The sequence below is a fragment of the Equus asinus genome, chromosome 2 (assembly GCF_041296235.1).
Source record: "Equus asinus isolate D_3611 breed Donkey chromosome 2, EquAss-T2T_v2, whole genome shotgun sequence".
NCBI lineage: Eukaryota > Metazoa > Chordata > Mammalia > Perissodactyla > Equidae > Equus > Equus asinus.
In genome coordinates, this window is record NC_091791.1 from 57,097,054 (window position 1) to 57,122,575 (window position 25,522).

Consider the following 25,522-nt stretch of genomic DNA (forward strand, 5'->3'; position numbering starts at 1 on the left):
GAAGTACGTCAAACAGAGAAAGACAAATGCCATATGATTTCACTCATACGTGGAAGATAAACACAGACATACATAGATAAGGAGAACAGACTGGTGGTTATCAGAGGAAAGGGGTGGGGGAGAGCAAAAGGGGTAAAGAGACACAGATCTATGGTGACATACGGCAGCTAGACTTTTGGTGATGAACATGGTGCAGTCTATACAGAAGCTGAAATATAATAATTTATAAGCTGAAATTTATACAATGTTATAAACCAATGTGACCTCAATAAAATAATTTTTTTAAAGAACAACTTTTGTATCAAAGGACATTATCAAGAAAGTGAAAAGACATCACATAGGATGGGAGACAATATTTGTAAATAATATATTTGTTAGGAATCTAGTATCCAGAATATACAAAGAATTCTAAAAACTCTACAACAAAAAGTGAAGCCAATTAAAAAATGAGCAAAGGACTTAAAAAAGACATTTTGCTAAAGAAGATATACAAACAGCCAAAGAAGCACATCATTAGCCCTTAGGGAAAGGTAATCAAAACCACAGTGAGATACAACTTCACACCCACTATAGTAAGACACAAATATATAAATAAAACATATTTTAAAATACATAATAAAAAAGAAAAAAAAAGAAAATAGCAAATGTTGGCCAGGATGTATGTGGAGAAACTGGAATCCTCATATATTGCTGATGGGAACATAAAATGGTACAGCCATTGCAGAAAATAGTTTTGTGGTTTCTCAAAAAGCCGAACAACTATCATATGACCCAGCAATTCCATTCCTAGGTATTTACCCAAAATAACCACAAACAGTGTGCAAACAAAAACTTGTATGTGAGTGTCTATAGTGGCACTATTGACAATATTCCACCAAAAGAGGTAAACAACTTAAATGTCCATCAACTGATGAATGGATAAACAAAAGGCAGTATAGCCAAAACAATGGAATATTATTCAGCTATAAAAAAGGAATGTAGTAGTGATACATGGTACAACATGGATGAACCTTGGAAACATTATGCTAAGTGAAAGAAGCCAGACACAAAAGGCCACATATTATACAATTCCATTTAGAGCAAATATCAAGAATGGACAAACCTAGACAGACAGATAGTAGAGTAGTAGTTGTCAGGGGCTGGAGGGAGAAGGAAGTGGGCAGTAACTGTTTAATGTGTCCAGGTTTTTTTTCCTTTTCTTTTTTTTTTTTTTTTTTTTTTTGCTGAGGAAGATTGGCCCTGAGCTAACATCTGTTGCCAATCTTCCTCTTTTTCCTTGAGGAAGATTGGCTCTGAGCTAACATCTGTGCCAGTCTGCCTCTATTTTGTATGTGAGTCACCACCACAGCATGGCTGCTGACAAGTGGTGGAGGTCCACCCCCAGGAACTGAACCCAGGCCACTGAGGCAGAGCACGTCAAACTTAACCACTAGGCCACAGGGTCAGCCCCACAGGTTTCCTTTTGAGGTGATGAAATGTTCTGGTAGTAATTGTATAAGTCTGGAACATTTTATTATACCAAGTACACCAGGTAGCAAGGAAGTAACCAAAGAGTACTGAGGTTGTGTCAAAACAACTCAGATGCCAATTTGAAGAGCTCTCTCTGGACAAAGATGGGATACCATGACATCAATAAAGATGATAACTTCAATGATTTGAAAAACATCAAATATGTTTAAATCCATGAATATATAATAGTATTTGAAAACAAAACCAAAAAATGAATTGTCAGCACTGGAGTATGCTAATGAACATATTCATTCTTTTGAAAAACTGGTAACTGAAGAGAGAAAATTCTTTCCCATATGAACTGTATTACAAGGAATCAAATAGTAGATATGGGGAAATTTCTCTACACAGAAGTATCCAAGCAAAAGAAATGGTAGAATTAGAGTAGTGCCACTTTGCAAATCCTATTAAATTAATGAGCTCAGGCACTGATCATCAATGACTGCTGATACCACAAAGGACAGCGAGCCTCCTGGAAGAATGAACAAATAATACATCCAGGTTTTTAGAACCAATCATAAATATTCTATTCAAATTTCTTTCAACTCAGGGTTCTACAAACTGAGCCATCCATTTCACTTACAGTCTCTAACTCAGGGGTCAGCAAACTTCTTTTGTAAAGGGACAGATGGTAAATATTTCAGGCTTTGTTGGCCATCGGTTCTCTGCAGTAACTACTCAACTTTGCCTCTGCTACCTGTTGCTAGAAATCAGCCATGACCAACAGGTAAAGAGGAGGCTTGACTTTATTTACAAAAGTAAGTGCTGGGAAGAACTTAGCTCTTGGACTGTAGTTTGCTGAGTAGTTACCTGTGCCCTAAATGATTAAGGTAGAGAAATCAATGATCCCTAATGATAAATTAAGTTTTCTCAGAAGAAAAGTTAACCTGATAATTATTATTCAACCTTCAAATCTAAATCAACAGAAGGAACAGTCAACATTATTTTCAGGCTGACCACTACTTAATTTATTTTGCTAATTTGAAAAGTGTGATAAGCATTAATCTGTTTAAATGAGTCCAAATCCAAAAGTCTGTAATTTTCAAATTGTAATAAAGCAGATCTCTGAATAAAATAAGTTGGAAATCCAGTAGTAACTCTTTTATTTACTTGATACATAATAGCTATATACATATACAGGTAAGTATTTTAGATGGCTGGACTTTTTACCTTATCAGAAAACCAAATGAGTCTTGAATCTTCATAATATCTAAACATGCCATATTTAGGATCCAGTAATTCCCTCATGATAAGCAAGAAAAATTCTTTGCGTACCCCTCCTGCATCAACAGCATCTTCTCCAACAAATATAACCTAAAATAGCATAATGCAAACACTGAATGCAAAGAAATGAAAGCATATTCTGGAGACCCTATAATTTGGTATTAATAATGAATAAATGCTCAGCAGTTAATAGTTTAAAAAAATTCAAGAGTATATAATTTTATTTACTAAGTTTCAAAGATACACTAAAAACAAACAGAAAAACTTTAAACATATTTCCTGAATAAACGTCCTAATCATACAATAGAAAATGTCACATTACCTTGAGCGGCTTTTTGTAGTCTATATTCTTTGTTTTCCTAAGGACTTCCATTGCATCTCCTACAATATTTTCTCTGCGCACCACTAGAATTAAGCAGGGATTCACAGATTCAATCACTGGGAGAAAAAGAGAGGAGACATTCTGTCTGTGGGCCTGGTCAATAGCCATCTAGAAAACAAAAGATTAAAATTTTAATAGCAATGCTATAAAGAAGCTACTGTGACTGAATAAACTAACCCCTATGTATTAATTATAGATATGCTATAATTCCTATAATAATTCTTAGACTACTGAATTCACATAGCACCTAACAGGATTTAGTACAGCAAAAGAACTTAACTATATTCTGAGCATAAAGAATTTTAAATTTGAGTATTTTTATATTAATGTATGACAAATGATACCATTAAGTACGCATGGAACTATAATAATAGTGATAAATCTGAACACTCTTGTTTCTCAAAATGTAATTGGGATGGAGAGTGACGAGAAAAAGGAAACAGCATTAAAACAAACCTCTGAAGGGAATAAGGAACAGCCTGGCTAAGAAGGTATTATTGAAATTCTGATCTAGTAGAGTGATCACCATACGCACTCACAAACCAAGCATTTGGTTTTTACCATTTAAAGCTCTATTCTTTTCCTATGGTTTTCCCTGTGTTCTTGTTCTAAAATGGAATATCCCATATCAAAAGCACCAAGTGATTAACTTACTGTTTTGACAAAGACAGCCAAAAAAGCGGTTTACTAGCTGTTACTATAGAAAACAACAAAAATATTTATTTCTTCTGTTGATGAAAATGGAAATAAAGCACATCTCTAAAATCCCCTCTAGTATTACTATTTAAATATTTGGAGGGATTTAGAATATAAAATGCATTTATTTTAAAGGAATGAAAATAGCTATCAAAATTGGATAGGCTTTCACAACATGACTAACAAAAATGTACAACTGAAATCTCACAAGGTTGTAATTTATCATAACATTAATAAAAAAAAAATTGGATAGGCTTTAATTTTTTAAAGCATTTTTAGAATTATTAAGTGCCCAAGGTCTCTTCTCATATTTCTCTTAGTCCTCAGCCTCTAGATATTCAATACCAGAGGAAGAAACTCAAAAACTTTCTAATTTACAGGTTCAAATGATAAAGTGAACTGAACCTACTGTAGCCCTTCAAAGTCATAATGTAGACTAGTTTTAAAAATCTTTCATTATAAATGAAAGAACGCTCAACATAAAATGGAGGGGCTAGAGGGGAGAAAGGAGAGGGAGGAAGAGACCAACCTCAGGAAAATCTTTATTTATTACTAAAATTTTTTTCAAGGAAATTTCATATCCTCTTCCTAACAAGTGATCAAACGCCTCCTACTTTAATATCCTCACCTCTAGTCACTTCCATCTTTGCAAAAGACAAACCACAAAGGTACAAAATGTCCTCAGAGATTACCGATTATAGGCAAGTTTCAAATATTTACTTTATAAAAACATCACACAAACAATTCAAAAACCACTTTCAAATCAAATTAGTATTACATAATATTTTACCTGCATCTGTAAGACTGCATCTGTTTGTAACAGAGTAGTTTTTGCTTGGGCATCAAATACAAATGGATATGTGCAGATTGTAACAGGGATATCTGCCAACTGGAAATAAAAAATTAACTTATGAGTACAAACTGGTTTGTGACATATTACTTGTAGATACTGTCATTTCTTGTAAAGCTGATCATATTCTTGGTTTATTTACTTGTGTGTCATTCAGGAGTCATAAATAAAACACACTGCTTATTTCAAATACAGAATTTTTACTGATAATTAGATGAGGCATACGAATAACCCCAATTCCCAATTTTAGGAGGGAACTGCATACTGAGAATCCATAAAATTATAAATAACAAGTATCTTTTGCTTAACATACGTTACTCTACGTTTCAGTGAATTAGGTTGCAAATTTATGCCAAAATTGGGGGTTCCTATGTTAAATACAGTACCCATGTCTTCTATGTTAGGGCTACTACTCTAGCAACTGAGACCAATAATAAGCAATCTGCTTATTCATTCTTTTAATAGATATTTACTGTCTGCCATTAGGGTGCCAACATTATTATGAGCCCAACAATCTGTTCATTCATTTAACATACAAAATAAGCACCACTAGTAGTAGTATTCTCTGTCAATCTTTAAAGTTGGGAGAACTGATCTATTATCACCATTATCAGACATTAGTCACCTTACAGACAATTATTAATCCTAGCAAGTAATGCAGAGATTGATTTCTAAGCATTTAAAAGTGCAGAAAAATACAAAGAGCTAAGAATTACCAGGTACAGATTCTTGAAGTTGGAGGAGGATTTATTCCTACCATCCACCCAATAAGGCAATATTTTTGTGCCAGCCCTGACACAGAGCCCCTGCTATAATGGCTTCCAGAGAAGACTTAACACACCATGAAACAATCTACTTCTTTTTAAGTTAGCTTAGAAAGTTCTTTACATTAAGTCTGAATCTGAATTTCTATACATCACTTGGTTTTGAATTTTAGTCTCTATCTTGCCCCTGCAGGGAAGTGTATACAGTTCAAGTATTTCAAGTCCTCATGCTCTCCCTAGGTTGTCTTTTTTCCACGTTAAACATTCCCAGTTTTTCTAGCCATTCTGAAAATAATATGGTTTCCAGCTCTGCTCCACCCTAACTGCCTTCTTTTAAATGTATTTCAACTTGTCTAAGTATCTCTTAACTATGGCTACCAAAAACAAACAAAATAATCCAATAGTGCCCAATCAGTACAGAATACAAGCCTATCAACCCTTTGTTCTCAACATATAGACAACATGCTGAGTTATATTAACCTTAGAGTAAATCATCATTCTTCACTGTTGTTCATATAACAATTTTTACCTCCATCCTGTATTTATGTCACTAACTAGCTACTGATGACAGAAAGTCATTTTACTACTCTGAAACACAAAAAAAACAGAGGTGATTTCTAAAGTCTCCTTTGGCTCCAAAACTCTATGATTTCATAATCCTATGTGCTACTTCTATTCGAGGATGAGGAAGCAAACAATGTTAGGCCTATAATTTAAAGCTAACTCTAAATGGTTCATTGGTTCAAGTGCTGGGAAAAAAGCAAGGCAAAGCAAAACAACAAAACCTAAAGTCTATTACAGAAGTATAAAAGAAGCATCACAACATTCCCAAGTGTTAAAAAGGGGGTTTAGAGTTGTTGATTATGTAAGGCAAAGTGCTAGAACTTTATGTATTAAAATAGTACACTAGACAAAGTGAGGAAGATGATCATATCGAAAGAGTTTATTTAATTTTATGACTATTTCAAGTATCGATTATAAGCTTAAAAATTGAAGATCTTTTACTTCTCTAATATAAAATATTTCTGCCTTATTGGGTAGGCATTGGTAGAATTTTAAAAGTTTGCTTTCTTATATTGTGAGGACAAATTATTAAATTTTATACTGGAAGACTGTAGGAGGATAGGAATTATTTTAAAGTAAGTATTATCGAAAGGCATCATATAGGTATAATGTTAACTAAAACAGAAGTTTTAATTTTCTTCAGAAAATTCCTCTGAAATGTTATATAGGGCAATTTCTATACACTCATTTTTAAAAATAATTACATATATAGCAAAGTTACACAAAAGAGGAACCTCTGGCTCTCCTATCACTTAAGACAAAACGGAGTATATCTTACTCTGAATGTGAGACTTTCTTACACCAAACTTACCTCAGTTAATCCATGGTTGACATCCTAAAACAGCAGTGCAGAATGTAACAATAATGAGGAAAGAGCAATGTTAGTGTCCAAATTTAACTATTTCTATTCAAAGTAGCATTTCATATATTTTGCTACAGAATATTGAATTAATGTAGTAGACCAAAATACATCTACAACAAAATTTACCCTTTCCACATGCACCTTATAGATGTACAAATATAAGACCTTTGTTTCAGATATCTTGTGATCATAAAATTATCCTTAAACATAATGAAATTTGGTTTCAGCAACTAAGCACCCCATGTGGAGAATTTAGGTAGAAAAGAGGGAAACTAATCCTAAGCCTAACTTGGTCTTGAACTAATTTTATGGCTCAGTTTTCCCATCTGGAAAATGCAGAAAATATTCCTCAGACTTTATGACTTGGTTAATCTTGACAAAATGTTTGAAAAGTGTTTAGTAGATTAAAATGTTATATGGAAACAAAGTGAGGAAAATAAGCCACAGGTTGTTTTTATTGGGCAGAAAAACAGCGAAACATAAGGTATTTTATATTAAGGTTCTTTAACAGTGAATTAGCTTCAAATAGAAAGCACAGGATAGGGCACAGGGAATGCTAAGTAGAAAGAAGAAATGAAAAGAGAGAGATATTTATGAAGGAAATAATAACAGAAATTATAATGAAAGCTTACCACTTCATTGAACAGAAAAGTACACTTTCTTGTAGAAAACTTCCACATATGCTCAGGGTAAAAAGTGCTAAAATCTCCAAAAATATGTTACCAAATTTGCAGATGGTATCTTGTATAGTGAGGAATTAATCTTATCCAAAGAGAGGTCTAGCTTTGCACTCAGCTATTGGGAGGTGACCTATAGGCCTCCGGAATGTCATGCCTCACAGGAGTGTCTTTGTTTGCCTGGGGACTCTGGGCCATACAGTTATCAATTCTGCCTCCAGAAGATCTGGAGACTAAAGGTCAGCCACATGGGCAGTATGTGACTGAGCAGCAATAAAAACTCTGGGCACCAACGCTCAGTAAGCTCCCTTGGTTGGGAATACTCTGTACTGCTACACATGGATGCTGGGAAAGTAACTCATCCCTGAGTTAACAGGGAGATGAAAAACAGAAGCTCTGCTTTTGGTACCTTTCCCAGACTCCACTCTAGGTCCTTCTTCCCTTGGCTGATTTTAATCTGTATCCTCTCCCTGTAATAAACTGTAAATGTCAGTATAATAGTTTCCAGTGAATTTTGTGAGGGTTTGTAGCAATTACTGAACTTGAGGGTGGTTTGGGGAAACCCCTCAAACTTGCAATTGGTATCAGAAGTGAGGGCAGTCTTGTGTGGACTGTTCCCTCTAACTTCATCGACAGCTAAATTCTTGGATACCTCGCGGGGAATCACCGGAGGCTTTAGGATATCACCAAAGACTTATGGTTCTCTCACTATACTGTGCTAAACAAAGCCAAAGCAGTATAAGCACAAGCAAAATATGACTCTACAAATCCTATTCTGAGATAGTTTCTTTCAAAAAAATTCAGAGTACCAAGTTATCACTACATAAGTGCCCCTACTGGCAGGGTTAACAAGAAGAATGTACTTAGAAGCTGTTCTGCAGAAAGAGCCTTTTATATTACACTCAGTTTAACTTGAAAGCAATTTAACAAGAACATCTGAAATCCTTTTATAGTATATCTTGTGGGACATTTTTAAAGGGCTATTACTACCAAGAAAGTCTGAAAAAGCGAAGAGACACCTTTCGATATTTTCTGACTACTAATATGGCCTGCTTGATAACTATACTAGATATCAAGGGAGTCTATATCATGGGAGATGGATTTTACTCTTAAGTAAATAATACAACAATATACACAGTACTTTTTACTGCTACATGTAAATAGATAAAGGTGCTATGCATATCATTATGCATTGGGGAAGTCAATAAGATTATGTTAGAATTTACAGTGTGACTAAACCATATGAAAACAGAACATAGGTTTTTGTTGTTGTTGTTTTTGGGGTTTTTCTTGCCAAGGAAGATTTGCCCTGAGGTAACATCTGTGGCCAATCTTCCTCTAGTTATTTTCCTTTTTTTTTTGTATGTGGGTCACCACCACAGCATGGCTGATGAGTGGTGTTAGTCTGCACTGGGGATCTGAACCCACGAACCCTGGGCTGCTGAAGTGGAGCACGTGGAGCTTAACCACTACACCACCAGGCTGGCCCCAGAACATAGGTTTGATTGTAGAGACAGAAGTGAGGTGGAAGGAATACGAAAAATGGGACATGTGGAAAACTCGAGAAAAGAAAACAGACTAGTCATGGGCTGCATAACAATGTTTTGGTCAATGATGAACTGGACATATGACGACGGTAAGATTAGTACCATACAACCTAGGTGTGTAGTTGGCTACACTATCTAGGTTTGTGTGAGTAAATTCTATGATGTTTGTACAACAACGAAATCACCTAACACTTTCTCAGAATGTATCCCTGTCCTTCTGGGGAATTCTACCAAACTTTCAGAGAGGATTTAATACCTATCCTTTTCAAGCTATTCCAAAATCTTAGGGAAGATGGAGCACTTCCTAACACATTCTATGAGGCCAACATCACGCTGATACCAAAACCTGACAAGGACACCACAAAAAAAGAGAACTACAGGCCAATATCACTGATGAACATAGATGCAAAAATTCTAAACAAAATTTTGGCAACCAGAATTCAGCAATTCATCAAAAGGATCATACATCATGATCAGGTGGGATTCATACCAGGGACACACGGATGGTTCAACATCCGCAAATCAATCAACGTGATACACCACATCAACAAACTGAGGAATAAAAACCACATGATCATCTCAATAGATGCAGAGAAGGCATTTGACAAGATCCAACAGCCGTTTATGATAAAAACTCTGAACAAAATGGGCATAGAAGAAAACTACCTCAACATAATAAAGGCCATATACGACAAACCCATAGCCAACATCATACTCAATGGGCAAAAACTGAACGCCATCCCCCTGAAAACAGGAACGAGACAAGGATGCCCTCTATCACCACTCTTATTTAACATAGTACTGGAGGTCCTGGCCAGAGCAATCAGGAAAGAAAAAGGAATAAAAGGAATCGAAATAGGGAGGGAAGAAGTGAAACTCACTGTTTGCAGACGACATGATCTTATATATAGAAAACCCCAAAGAATCCATTGGAAAACTCTTAGAAGTAATCAACAACTACAGCAAAGTTGCAGAGTACAAAATCAATTTGCATAAATCAGGAGCATTTCTATACTCCAATAACGAACTAACAGAACAAGAACTCAGGAACACAATACCATTCACAATCGCAACAAAAAGAATAAAATACCTTGGGGTAAATTTAACTAAGGAAGTGAAGGACCTATATAATGAAAATTACAAGGCCTTTCTGAGAGAAATGGATAACGACATAAGGAGATGGAAAGTCATTCCATGTACATGGATTGGAAGAATAAACATAGTTAAAATGTCCGTTCTACCTAAAGCAATCTACAGATTCAACGCCATCCCAATCAGAATCCCAATGACATTCTTTACAGAATTAGAACAAAGAATCCTAAAATTCATATGGGGCAACGGAAGACCCCGAATTGCTAAAGCAATCCTGAGAAAAAAGAACAAAACGGGAGGCATCACAACCCCTGACTTCAAAACATACTACAAAGCTACAGTAATCAAAACAGCATGGTACTGGTACAAAAACAGGTGCACAGATGAATGGAACAGAATTGAAAGCCCAGAAATAAAACCACACATCTATGGACAACTTATCTTCGACAAAGGAGCTGAGGGCATACAATGGAGAAAAGAAAGTCTTTTCAACAAATGGTGCTGGGAAAACTGGAAAGCCACATGTAAAAGAATGAAAATTGACCATTCTTTTTCACCATTCACCAAAATAAACTCAAAGTGGATCAAAGACCTAAAGGTGAGACCTGAAACCATAAGGCTTCTGGAAGAAAACGTAGGCAGTACACTCTTTGACATCAGTATTAAAAGGATCTCTTTGGACAACATGCCTTCTCAGGGAAGGGAAACAATAGAAAGAATAAACAAATGGGACTTCATCAGATTAAAGAGCGTCTTCAAGGCAAATGAAAACAGGATTGAAACAAAAAAACAACCCACTAACTGGGAAAAAATATTTGCAAGTCATATATCTGACAAAGGCTTAATATCCATAATATATAAAGAACTCTCACAACTCAACAACAAAACATCAAACAACCCGATCAAAAAATGGGCTGGCGACATGAACAGACATTTCTCCAAAGAAGATATACGGATGGCCAATAGGCACATGAAAAGATGCTCATCATCGCTGATCATCAGGGAAATGCAAATCAAAACTACACTAAGATATCACCTTACACCCGTTAGAATGACAAAAATATCTAAAACTAATAGCAACAAATGTTGGAGAGGTTGCGGAGAAAAAGGAACCCTCATACACTGCTGGTGGGAATGCAAACTGGTACAGCCACTATGGAAAACAGTATGGAGATTCCTCAAAAAATTAAAAATAGAACTACCATACGATCCAGCCATCCCACTACTGGGTATTTATCCAAAGAGCTTGAAGTCAGCAATCCCAAAAGTCCTATGCACCCCAAAGTTTGTTGCAGCACTGTTTACAATAGCCAAGACGTAGAAGCAACCTAAGTGTCCAGCAACAGACAAATGGATAAAGAAGATGTGGTATATATATATATATATATACAATGGAATACTACTCAGCCGCAAAACAGAACAAAATCATTCCATTTGCAATAACATGGATGGATCTTGAGGGAATTATGTTAAGTGAAATAAGGCAGCGAGAGAAGGATAATCTGTGTATGACTCCACTCATATGAGGAATTTAAAAACGTGGACTAAGAACAATTTAGTGGATACCAGGGGAAAGGTGGGGTGGGGGTGGGCACAAAGGGTGAAGTGGTGCACCTACAACATGAATGACAAACATTAATGTACAACTGAAATTTCACAAGATTGTAACCTATCATTAACTCAATGAATATAAAAAATAAAAAAAAGAAGAATGTATCCCTGTCATTAACCAACCTATGACTGTATTAGATATCAAGTAAAATGATTTATCTAGGAGTGAGGCATCAAAGAAAAAACCAGATTAAGATCATTATTACAAATTTAAATTTAAGGCTTAAGGATCTTAGACAAAAGGTCAAACATTTAAAAAAAGTAAAGGCTTAGAAAAAGCAAAGATGAACTCTTCTGGGAAATACTGGAGTTGTAAGGTAGCTGTTATGCTAGCTGCAAATCTACCTTAGTCGAAGTAGTATTTCCAAGGGAAATTTAAAAGGAAAACAAAGTGGTGTGGGGGTTGGGGATAGGATACTACAAAACTTGTGAAGTCAATTAAACGTCTATTGCTAAAAGTTCAACGTATCATTTAATGTGTGACCTATTGTTGACGCTATATGTACTCCAGCACTAACTGTTGGCTGTTTTTAGAGTGGGGGCCCTGAAATTGGGTCAAGGCATGCCTAATTTTAGTTACCCAATGTCCTAGAAGCTAGAGTGAGAAAAGCCTGAAGGAATGTTCAAAAGTCAGAATCTCATGGGCTAAAGCAGACTTCATTAAGTTTTAACACCAATAGTTAATGATGGTTCCAGTTGGTTATAGACAAAAAAGATGAAACTCCTTGGCACATTTTAGTTTTAACTAATGACTTATGGCAAAACACTATACCATTGCTGGTGTCATCGTGATTTAAGAGCATAACATGTTATATTCTGAGAAGGGATAAAGAGAGGATACCAAAGTTATTAAAGTAATCCAAATAAATATGAAAGGTCTTGGCAACTGGTCAGAAATAAGAAGATATTTCTAAAACATGAAGGAAATGGAAAATACACAAACATAATTTGCTAATCCAATGCATAAGGAATCAGTCCAAGAGTCTGCAAAACATTAATGTCATTAAAAATGACAAGGGAGCTTTAAAAAGCAACGATGAACTTTTCTGGGAAATATTAAAGCTGCAAGAGGGAACAAACCTACTTTAACTTCTTCATTTTATTAAATGAAGAAGAAATTCAAACTCAGGAAGTACTGGTGTATCTTCCCAAAGCTGGGTCTCCCCAGCTATTATATCAGTCTATCTTCGTACTTTGCTGATGAACATGTCATGTTGCTAGCTGAGTAATGTCCATAGTTAAAGTAAAAAACTTAACTCCATTGCACAAATACAGTGATGATTTATACACACAGCACAATATTGAATAAATAACACTTACTACTTAAAAATATATATACATAAACTGTAATTTCAAAGACTGTTAGAATTTCTCCAAATTAGTAAATGTCTTTATTAGTACCTACTTATATCTGACATGTCTTACATAGGTATACATGGTTCTTGACATAAATGAACATGCATTTAAAAAAAATGCTTAACTTGAATCTCATAGTAATTCAAACATGCACAGACCCAACACAGATCTTTCTGTATTTTATTCTAAATTATTAAATTTTTACTAGATATGTATTGATGATACGTTTATGTAGTAACTAAAAGTATAAGAAAGGGAAGAAAAAAGAGCAGAGTTTAGTAGTACTCACTAAGGTATTTTTTATAAACAATTTAAGAGCAAAGTTAAAAGAGCGTAAAGAAATGTACAACTGAGAACAGTACCTAGAAAAAGGAGAAAAATCATCAAAAGCAGAAGATAAAAAGAAAGAGAACCCATGTACTCTTTTATTTGGCAAGAGATTACTGTTGAGGGAGAAAACCAGATAAAAAGCAAAAGGAATCCAACTGAAAAAAGTAGTTTCATACACCAAGATGAGAGCATTGAAAAACAAACAAAATGGAGAAGCCTATGTAGTAACCAACAGGAGCAGGAGGATCAAGCAAAAACTTCCTGAAACATGTAAAAGAAAAAAGGTAAAAAAGAATGGGATAATGGAAGGGGGTGAAGTGAAAAGTTAGAAGTCTCAGCAGTACAAAAGGATATTACAAAGAAAGCAAAAAATTTCACAGAGTTAGTTTTTAATAGTTAGAGATCAGGAAGTATATACCCAAGGGATTCTTAAAATACTTGATCGGGCAAAAAAGGAAATGGAAGAAAAAAAAAATCTCAACAAATTATGGCATAAAGACAAATATAATAAAGGTAAAATAATTCCCTTGCAGTGTTTAGAAGAAGGTAAAGTTATGTATACATATATAATTAAAATTTACAGACATATATTTCTTATAGTTCTTAGTAATTATGTTCTATCAAAGAATATCTTAAACTTTCACACTGAAGCAATGGAATTATTCCAAGACCATAAGTCTTGTTCAATAATGGTATACATACGTATGTGTGTATATTATACATATAAATACATATATATGTGTATATGTGTGTATACATATGTATATGTGTATATAATACACATACACACATCTATATCATCACAAAATAGCATGTGAGTGCCTTTAGAATATAATTCTTTAAACTTTACTTATAGGATCAACATGATGGTCAACTCAGTATTAAGACCAGGTTAAGACATCATTGAGATTATAAAAGACAAGTATGAATTTTATTAATAAGCCTCAGGAAAAAAAGCCTTTAGAGCTATACGGAAATATGAAAGTGCTTTGAACTCTCTCAAAGAAAGAAGTTCTGTGACGTCAAATGTCACAATATAAATTAATGAAGTATTTAAGGGTTGCACAAAGACCTTCAAAGTAAATTGCCAGCCTTCTATTCCTAGAGGTAGATTAAAAGAACCCAAATCATGGGTTCTGGATTCTGGTTTCTAAGATGTGATATTAAACCCATTACGCAAATTACATAAAGAACAAGCTTCTACTGTCACAACCACCTATTCAATATCACTTTGTCTATAAATCAAGAGAAAGGAAAAGCATGTGGTTGAAAGAGTAGGGTAACAGAGGGCAACTCTCAAGTACAGCAACCATATAACAGATCTGCAGAGAATGACAAGGAAAGAGGAAAAGCCTAGAAATAGGAAGGTGGTTCTGTCCTGCCTCTTACCAGAAAATGATAGCACTGAAACAGCTCCTAAGGAAATTCAGTTTGATATCACCACAGCTGTATACCAAGAGGAGTTTGGATACAGGCATGGCAAACTTAAAAGTAAACATTCAAACCACAGCTTTTCCATGCAGCACAAGATTATTGCTAAGTAAAAAATCCTATTAGATTGGCATTTCTCTTAACTCAGAACAAAAGTAGTTTATGACCTACATACTAGATATAAAATTGGATGTCAAAGGATATCTGATCTAATTCACAGTGATCCAGAAGGATATGACTCTGTAGAATAATGTTTCTCGAACTTGGCTTGCAGATCCCTGGGGGATATATTCTTACAAGTCTATGAGTGCTCTGGGAGAATTTTTAATTTTAGTGTTTCTATTTCAATAATTTTAAAAAACTGACTTAAAAAATATAAAATTAGAATAATCCATTTATAATCCCAGTATTACCAAGAAACTCCAAGAGTTGCAATAGCTGTGACTATAATCAAACTAGTACCTTTTAAGATCTCTATATCTAGGACTTCATACATAAATGATGTGCTTGATGAGTGAAGGCCAAAGGAGTATCACATCTCATTCTAAAAGCAAATTTTTCATTGTAGTTCAAACAGAGAAAGGTAGCAAGAGAACACTTATCAGACACCTCAGAATAGAGGCTACTGCCAAACTGAAAGCCTATATCAAGGCAGCCAGTAGTAATAACCACCATTTTACCAAGACTTAACTATGTGCCAAGAACTGCCTCAAGCACTCTATATGAATCATATTAATCTTTTCAATAACTATATAAGGTAGGTACTATTATCTCTAATTTACAGAAAAGGTATTAAGTAATTTCCTCAAGGACACAGAGTGAATAAATATCGAGATAGGATTTGAACCCAGCCACTCTTAGATTACACTGCTTCCTTATATTTAGGTTGTGAGCTGAGATTCCTGATCATCAGAATATAATCATCCTCCATACTAAATATAACTTGATTTTTAAATTTGTAGTATCATTTATAATTAATTTATAAATTTGTTATGGTTTTAGAGTTCTTGTAAAAGCTAAGCACCAGGAGTTCAGAACTAGTTTAATGTTTGTACGTATTTAAATAAGACAATCATAATTAATCTAAGTGAACACGGCTTCCTAACAAATATTTTTACCTTAAAAGAGGTCCATATCACTCCTATTTCAGAAACGCTGCTCACCTAGGGTATGTGGTATGTCAGGGTTTACAGGCAAAGTCTCGGGATAAACAAAGTTCATTTTCTGAAGCACCCACTTTCCTCAATGGTAAATCATTTAAATCTCTTTTACATTGCAATAAATATTTATGTCCCAAATTTTGCGCTTGCCGAGGGAAAGTTAATAACCTCGAGAAATAGGTTTTTTTCTCCTGCTCTTAGGGGTGGTCTGGAAGAAGAGTTTGAAAAGCTTTGCATAGGTGAGAGATTGAGTTTAAACAGGGAAGGAAAAAGGAAATATTTATTCAAACTTTCCTGAAGTCTAGTATTTTCTTTCTTAAAAAACCGTCATCCTTTGACTCCAGCTACTACTCTTTTTTTTTACTCCTTCCTCTTCAATGTGGAACTTCTTGAAAGCATTGCCTAGGGTTGTTCTTCCCTACTCCTCAACTCCAAATTTCTCTTAAGCATATCTTACTCCAGACTGGCATTATCAAGGTTACCAACAACCTTCACAGAATCAAATTCATTGCTCGCTTCTATGGTTTTATCCTATTTCTCAGGAGCATTCAACAGAGTCTCTCTTCACTTTTTAATTTTGGTTTCCACAACTCTCTCCTAGTTTTCCTCCTACCTCACCTGCCACTCCTTCTTAATGTCCTTTGCTGATTTCTCTCCTTTCCTCATCTCATATCCAATCCATCAGCAATTTTGTCCCTTTTACCCCCAAGAGGTATTCCAAGTCCATTTCCATCTTCCATCTATATGACTACCCTCCTAGTCAAACCCATCATTTTCTCTCCCTTAATCTACTAAAACAGTCTTCTGACTAGTCTCCCTCTTTCATTTTTGCTCCGTTCCCCACATAGCTGACAGAGTGATTATTCAAAAATATAAATCACATTTTATTCCCCCACCCCCACCCCGCTTACCAGCCTCCAATGGCTTACCCTAACACTTCAGTTCCTGATCCTAATTTACTAAACCCTCCATGATGAGGCACTTGCCCATTTCTCTGATCCTTTCCCAGAACTCTCCCTACTCCCATATTTTAGCCGTATTGGCCTCTTTCTCTCCTTCAAACATGTCAAGCTTGTTCTCACTTAAGGTCTTTTACTAGATGTTTATTTTTCCTGAAATTCTCTCTGTTCTGATCTTATATGGCTGCTTCTTGTCATTTAGATTACACTTCATGCTTCATCAGACAAGACTTTCCTAATTATCCAATCACAAGAAACCATCCTGTCTTTATTAATTACATTCTCTTCTTTTAATTCTCTATATAGTACATATTACTGGCTAATATTTTTTGCTTTATTTGATTACTATCCATCTTGCCCGCTAGGTTATAAATTCCATGAGAACAGGGTCCTTAACTGTCTGGTTCATCACTATATTTCCAGTATCTAAATAAGTGCCTGTAACAGGAGATTCTCAGTAAGTATCTGTTGAATGAGCAAATGAACAGACCTAAATCTGTAGGATGGCTGTAAACTTGATCTAGTCTCTCAGTGATTTGGGGGGAAAAATCACTAAGTCTCTCCCAATCCAAATCCAAGGACCTAGGAAAGCAAAAGATGTTCTAGAAGGGATCTGATTCCTACTGGTGAGAGTATCCTAAAAACAGCATGCACTAACCACACTGCCATTCAAAGACTACTGTACTTTTTTAGTGCCTACTAGATATATTCCAGACACTATTAAAGGTGCTGGTGAATAAAATGACAAGTGCCTATCCACAAGAAGCTTGCAGTTGGTGCCCAGTAAGCAATGAAAGGCTACTCACCCTCCTACAACTGCTACATACACATTGTTAAATTACTCGTTTCAAGGGTGGAAAAGTTGGCCTCAAGTATATTGTAACGGTTAGCAAATAAGAGTATTAAACCTGACTGTATTATACGTAGCTGCTTACCCATTACTATATTAAAATTTCATGTACTTAATTCAAGTTTTATAAAACTATGCTATTATTTTAACAAGACATTAAGTATCTAGTTTTTAGAGACTTAGGTACATGAAAAGATGTACACGTGGATGTACATCAAAAATGTGAAATAAAATTAAATACATTAAAGGGGGAAAAAATAAAAAATAGAATCAATGGTCCTGGGGTTCTCTTCTGGTAGTTCTCAGGCACTGATCTCCCAACAGTAATACATTCTTAGAGTCCAGTATCAGGGAATCCAGTATTCTCAACACTAGAGAATTAAGAGGCAAACTCATGGAAAATGAGAGTTAACAATCCATGTCATATTTGCATTTTTCTTTAGAAAAGTATAATCCATCTCTTTGCTTTGGCTTTGGTATAAGAGTGGAATGTTAACCTGTAAATACTGCCTGCTATGTAACTGCTCTTTTGCAATGTGTTTTTATTTCAAAAATAAGCTCTGCAAAAACTTTGGTGTTTCGAAACAAACAACTGTTTCTTTTGTATTAGAACAAATGATACATAAAAATGAAATCATAAAATACAACAGGAAACATACCATTCCATATGCCTGCTGTTGGACCCAGTTGATATAATCATTCCTTATGTCTATCAATTCTTGTACTTCATGTATATAAAATTTATCATACTGTATAATCTGTCCCGATTTCTCATTTACCTACAAAAAATAAATGCGCAATTAACATTAAATTTTAACAGTACCTGTCAGAGACTGAAAAATGTTTAAATAGAAAAAGGATTGAGATTTCTCAGCTAATTTTCTCTTCCTGTAAAAAGTAATTCACTGAGTGCATACTATATGCAAAATGCTAGATAAGTGATATAAGAAACACAAAGGCTTGTAAGATGTGATATCTGCATTAAGTACCTCAAAATCCAGTAAAAAAGAAAAATATTTATGTAACCACCACACAGTATGAGGTATATACCATTGAAGGATATACAGTACATATAAGCTAAAAACTGTAAGGACTTCTGGTTGAAGAATGGGACTTCAATAACAATAAGAATAGCTAATGTTCATTAAGTGTCATCTTGTATGGGCATCTGATTAGAATAAACAAAGAGGTGACAGATGAGTGGGATGTGAATAATTAAGAGAGAACAAATTACCACCCTAGAAATTACTTACTAAGTATAAAGGGAAAAAAAATCCTTACAGTGGAGAGCACCACCTTAACCAAGTGATCAAATTAATCACTACCAGTACTAGGACAATCAAATATTATGTTCCTGATGACATAATACAACAGTAAGTACAAACATTATCTATGAAGCAAAAAAATGTTTAACCTGAATCTAATCAAGTCCTTTGATCTAAATTCCAGTTCACAGAAAATACAAGGGATAGAGGAACAAGTTAAATATCACCATGAGGAAATCATCAGACAAATATCCTGATTGTAGGACTTTTACAAGAAGACAAGAAAAAGGCCAGAACTCTCCAAAAAGTCAAGGTAATAGGATAAAAATGTGGGCATGGTTGTAAATTAAAAGAGACTAGAGGAGTTCTGGTACTGAATATGGCAGAGTACCTTGTATCAGACTAAAACACCTGACAATAACAATGATAAACTCTGGATAATATACAAAAAAACCAACTATTTAAAAACACTGGGGAGCTGGCCCTGTGGCCGAATGGTTAAGTTCACACAGTCTGCTTCAGCAGCCCAGGGTTTCACCAGTTCGGATCCTGGGTGCTGACATAGCCTCACTCATTAGGCCATGTTGAGGCGGTGTCCCACATGCCACAACTAGAAGGACCCACAAGTGAAATATACAACCATGTACTGGCGGGATTTGGGGAGAAAAAGCAGAAAAAAAAAAACTGGCAACAGTTGTTAGCTCAGATGCCAATCTTTCAAGAAAACAAAAACACTGGAAACCAACCAAAACAGGAATGACACATTCTTTGAAAGAAGGAAAGCACGTGTGAGATCCACATTTTTTCCCACAGGAGTACTTCCAAATACGCATGAGGGGCAAGGGATAGAGCTCAAGCAGAAAGCAGCAGTTTCACCAAACAGAGGAGTAACAGGTCAGAGATTGAGGCTGCCAACATGGCAGACAGTGAGAATAAAAATCCCAGAAAGGAATCCAGAGGGTGAAGCCCCAAAATCCACACGCAAATTCCCCCATATCATTGGCTAACTCTTAAACCACGAGCGCACAGGTGAGACTTGGGGGGAACAAAACCCCAGCAGAAAGCAGCAACTGAGAAGTTACTCTTAAAAAGTAGACTTTAAGACAAGCATTTCTATAGGAAAATAGGCACATTTCATAATGATAAAAGGATTAATTTATCAAGAATTCATAACAACCCCAAATAACAGCACTTCAAAATACATGAAGGAAAAATTGACAGAAGCACCATCATAGTTGGAAATTTTGACATCCATGTCCTGCTGACTAATAGAAAAAAATAGACAAAATTAGTAAGTATAGAAGATTTGAACAACAATTTCAGTCAACTTGAACTCACCGTCATAGAACATTTCACCCAGTAATTGTACATGGAATGTTCACTAAAATAGACCATATCCTGCACCACAAAACAAGTCGTAATAAATACACTTAAAAGAAACCAAAGTATACTAAGTATATTCTCTGACCACAATGGAATTAAAAAATCAGTAACAAAAAGATATTTGGAAAATCCTAGAACATTGGCAAGTAAACAAGACACTTCTAAATTACCCAAAACTTTTCTTGAATCTATCAGAGAGCTAAAGTCACAAGATAACCAAGCAGCCAGAATTCCAAGGATGGACAGATACTTCCAAAGAGAAAGAGAAATAGGATGCCAGAAATGGGTCACTTGTGGCAGGGCAGGAGGAAGATACCACTGTTATACAAGCAGGGAAGAAGAAATCACCTAAAATTTTAAGAAATTGCTTCAGGCTGTGTATGGGATAACTTGACAGTATAAAACCCCGAGGAGTCCCAGACAGGTTGCACTCACTCAGACTCTTTTCCAGAGACCTCCACTGGGTGCCCATGAGGATGACTGGAAACAGGGCGGAAGATCAAGAGCCTCTCTCAGTGCTATAAGGAATTGGCTGCCACTGTGAGAAAGAAACAAGGCCAGTCACCCTGCCCAGATCCTTCTCTCAAATAGAGAGAGGAAAGGCCTTATGCCGCTGAAGAAAGAGAAGCAAATTCTATGCCTTGTTGCTGGAGGAGGGAAAACCCTCAATCCCTGAGAGGAAGAGGGACAAGAACAGTTCTGAGCCCAGAATCTTATATCAGTAGGACCAGAGGCCTCCTACTGCTGGAGGAGGGGGCAGAAACTCTGAGAAAGTCCCAAACCCAAGGTCCAGGCACACTTAATAAGATAAAGCCTACACCACAACAACAAAGAACTTTTTCTATCCTCTCTCCTCTACCAATCTTGAAAGCACTGAGTAACAAGCAATACCAGTTTACCACTGGGGAGGGGCATGAGTGAGAGGAGCAAGCCCTCTAGGGAGTAGGAATGTGGAGTGCAGGACAAACACTGAGAAAAAGCTTTTGACATTTCACCTCTGCCCTACACATCAGGCAACATCAGAGGAATTTTGAGGCCTCTCGTGCAATGAAGGCAACTATGGCAAACTAAAAACTCAATCCCAGTTTAACTCCTGACTAGACTGACTTAAATCCCCACAATAACAGCCACACAGAAGAAGTGTACCCATTACAGCTTCAAATCTAATTACTTCAGCCTCTACCATTTTATAAACAACCAAAAATTATGAGACATATCAAAAAGCAAAGAAGCAAAATAAAACAAACAAAAACTACAAAAAAAAAGTCTAGAGACAAAACAATCAACAGAGCCAGATGCAGAGATGACTCAGGTGTTGGAGTGAAAAGACAGGGGCTTTAGGAAAATACTTTTAACTTAATGCAAATAAAAACAAACATCAGAATTTGTGGGATGTTGGTAAAGCAGAGTACAGGAGGAAATTTATAGTATTCAATGATCATGTTAGTAAAAGATCTAAAACCAATCATCTAAGCCTCTAATTTAAGAACACATAAAAAGATGATCACGTTAAGGACAAATCAAGCAGAGGGAAGAAAATAAACAGTAGAAATTGATGAAAGAAAAAACAGGAAAACACTAGAGACAAATCAATGAAAGCAAATGTGCCTTATGAAAAGATCAGTAAAACTGATAAGCCTCTAGCCAGACTGGACAAGAAAAAAAAGAGAAAGCACAAATTACCACTATCAGGAATAAAAGAGGGGACATCAACCACACAGATATCTTACCAAAACTGACTCAAGAAGAAATAGAAAACACAAATTACACTCTATTTTTTTAATTTAATATGAAATTTTTAAATTTCCCAAAAGAAATTTCCAGGCCAAGATGATTTCACTAGTGAATTCTATCAAACATTTAAGGAAGAAATAATCTCAAATTCAGAAAACAGAGAAAGGGGAATCATTTCTTAATTCATTTTATGAAGCTAGAATAACCTTGACAACTAAAAGCTGATGACAATATGAGAAACAAAAATTATCAGATCAACATCTCTCAAGAACAAGACATAAAACCTTCAACAAAATACTAGCAAATTAAACCCAACAACATATATAAAGTATAACATATAATGCTCAAGTGGAGTTTATCCCAGGAATGCAAGCTTGGGGTAACATTCAAATACCAATGAATTTCACTACATTTCAGAAAAAAATCATTTTTCATCTCAACAGATGCAGAAAAAAGCATCTAAAATAATTCAACTCCCCTCATAATAAACATTCTCTGCAAACCAGGAATAGAAGGGAAGGTCTTCAAAACAATAAAGCCCACCTAAAAAAAAAAAAATTCTGGGGTCCAGCCCAGTGGCCCAGCAGTTAAGTTCGCATGCTCCGCTTCTGTGGTCTGGGGTTTGCTGGTTTGAATCCCAGGCTCGGACCTATGCACCGCTTATCAAGCCATGCTGTGGCAGGCTCACACATAAAATAGAGGAAGATGGGCACAGATGTTAGCTCATGGCCGATCTTCCTCAGCAAAAAGAGGAGGATTGGCAGTGTATGTTAGTTTAGGGGTAATCTTCTGCAAAAAAAAACCTCTACAGCCAACATCATACTTATTGGTAAAATATTGAAAGCTTTCTTTTTAAGATAAGGAAGTAGACAAGGATGTCCCCTGCAACCATTTATATTCAACACTGTACTGGAAGTCTTAATAAAACAAGGCAAGAAAATAACATGATTGTATACATAAAAAGTCCAAATAAATCTGTAAGAGAATTACTGGAACTGATAAATTAATTTATCCAGGTCACAGAGTATAAGGTCAATACAGAAAACTCAACTGAATTTCTCCATACTAGCAATAAGTAATTGGAAAATAGAAATTTTAAAATTATCATTTACAAAGCATCAAAAACATAAAATATTTAGGAATAAATTTAACAAAAGATATGCAGGATCCCTGAAAACTACAAATAAAGAGAGAAAATAAAGAGACCTAAATAAATGACGAGATACACTACGTTCATAGATCAGAAAAGAGACTAACAAGACTCAACAAACGCAAAAAACAAAATTTGACAGGACTCTAATTTTAAAATAAGCAGTGATATAAAAACATTTTGGGGAGGCTGGCCTGGTGGTGTAGAGATTAAATTCATGTGCCCTGCTTCAGTGGCCCAGGGTTTGCCAGTTCAGATCCTAGACGCATACCTAGCACCACTCGTCAAGCCATGCTGAGGTAGCATCCCACACAGAAGAACTAGAATGACCTACAACTAGGATATACAACTATGTACTGGGGCTTTGGGGAGGGAAGGAAAAAAAAAAAAAGAGGAAGATTGGCAACAGATGTTAGCTCAGGGCCAATCTTCCTCACCAAAAAAATAAATAAATAAATATTTTTAAAAAGGGCCAGCCCGTTGGTGCAGCGCTTAAGTTTGCACATTCAGCTTCTCAGCGGCCCGGGGTTTGCTGGTTTGGATCCCGGGTGCGGACATAGCACCGCTTGGCAAAAGCCATGCTGTGGCAGGCGTCCCACGTATAAAGTAGAGGAAGATGGGCATGGATGTTAGCTCAGGGTCAGTCTCCCTGAGCAAAAAGAGGAGGATTGGCAGTAGTTAGCTCAGGGCTAATCTTTCTCAATAAAAAATAATAAAAGACCTCTGTGCCTGGACCGGAGGTAGAGATCTTTCTATCTATATATATAAAATTTTGGTATAACAGAGAAAATTTGAATATGCCTGGATAGACAGATGATATTACAGAATTATAGTTAATTTTCTTAAGAAAAGTAGTAGTACTGCTGTTATGTAGGAAAATGCCCAAGATGATGAATGCTGCAGTATTAAAAGGCAATATCAGGATTTTACCTTCAAATGATTCAAGAAAAAAGTATATACCCACACATATGTATAAAGTTAATGGGACAGCCTATTAATGGTTGCTGAATCTAGGATGGAGAGCATACCGGTATCTATTTTGTCTTTCCATGTTTCTGTGTATATAAAGATATTCAAAATAAAAAATAAGGAGTGAAGTAAATGGAAAGGATTTCAAAAAGTTTGAGGAAGAATATTCTACGCAAAGAGAACAGCATGAGCTAAAGGAGACAAAGATTTATATACACCTGCCCCAGCTAAACTGCTGGTCCAAGGAGAATGAGAGGCCCATGAAGCAGACCTGGACCCAACATGCAGCTTGGAGTTAAGCCCAGCTAAATCCTGTCTAGGTCAACCAACTTCTGCCAACTTGCAGGGTGAAGCAGGACCCACTCCAGTAAGAATGAGAATAAATGCTTATTACTATATGCCAATGAGTTGTAGCATGTTTTGTTGCAGAGCATTACTGTGGCAAGAGCTGATACATGGGGAAATAATTTGAGGTTTTAGAGTCAACAAATGATAGAATCAGAGTGATTTTTTTTTTTTTTTTTAAGATTTTATTTTTTCCTTTTTCTCCCCAAAGCCCCCCGGTACATAGTTGTATATTCTTCGATGTGGGTCCTTCTAGTTGTGGCATGTGGGACGCCACCTCAGCGTGGTCTGATGAGCAGTGTCATGTCCGCGCCCAGGATTCGAACCAACGAAACACTGGGCCGCCTGCAGTGGAGCGCGCGAACCTAACCGCTCGGCCACGGGGCCAGCCCCAGAATCAGAGTGATATTTTATGAAAATTATTCTGTTGGCAGAGTGAAGTATAGTCAAGAATGAGACAGACTAGTGGCAGGAAAATGAATTGGGATATTAACGATTCAAGATTTCTTGATAGTAAGAAAGAATGCAGAGGTCATGGTATCTAAGTGGATATAGAAAACAAGAGAAGAGTCAAAGACAACTTCAAAATTTCAAGCCTGAGAAAGTGGGGGAAAAAAATGCTAGTAACACATACATACCAAGTCAGGAAAAGATGACAATCTTGATAGGGCAGGAGTGAGAGGTGGGAAGGATAAGAAATTTGGTATTAAACGTTTTTTCAGTTTAAAATGATGGCAAGACTGTCAAGCAGCTCAAGAGAAAGGTTTGCCTGAAACACATAATTGAGAACCATTTTCCTTCAAGGAGACAAC

The 25,522-nt window shown here is 35.9% G+C and overlaps 1 protein-coding gene across 10 annotated transcripts in view; it reads right to left on the minus strand.

Moving 5' to 3' along the window:
• HERC4 (HECT and RLD domain containing E3 ubiquitin protein ligase 4) overlaps nucleotides 1–25,522 on the minus strand; it is a 141,106-nt gene that overhangs the window by 24,402 nt on the left and 91,182 nt on the right. For 6 of the 10 annotated variants that reach the window (XR_011495375.1, XM_014861833.3, XM_070488731.1 and 3 more), the window contains 4 exons: nucleotides 18,524–18,643; nucleotides 4,602–4,700; nucleotides 3,056–3,223; nucleotides 2,680–2,823 (listed from right to left, as the gene is read on the minus strand). Coding sequence is in view for 9 of the 10 variants with exons in the window: in XM_014861833.3 (XP_014717319.1) it covers nucleotides 2,680–2,823; nucleotides 3,056–3,223; nucleotides 4,602–4,700; nucleotides 18,524–18,643 (531 nt within the window). In the remaining variant the exon portion in view is untranslated. Of the gene's footprint in view, nucleotides 1–2,679; nucleotides 2,824–3,055; nucleotides 3,224–4,601; nucleotides 4,701–6,800; nucleotides 6,825–18,523; nucleotides 18,644–25,522 lie in introns of all 10 variants that reach the window. The other 4 variants (XM_014861832.3, XM_014861830.3, XM_070488748.1 and 1 more) reach the window with 1 other exon arrangement.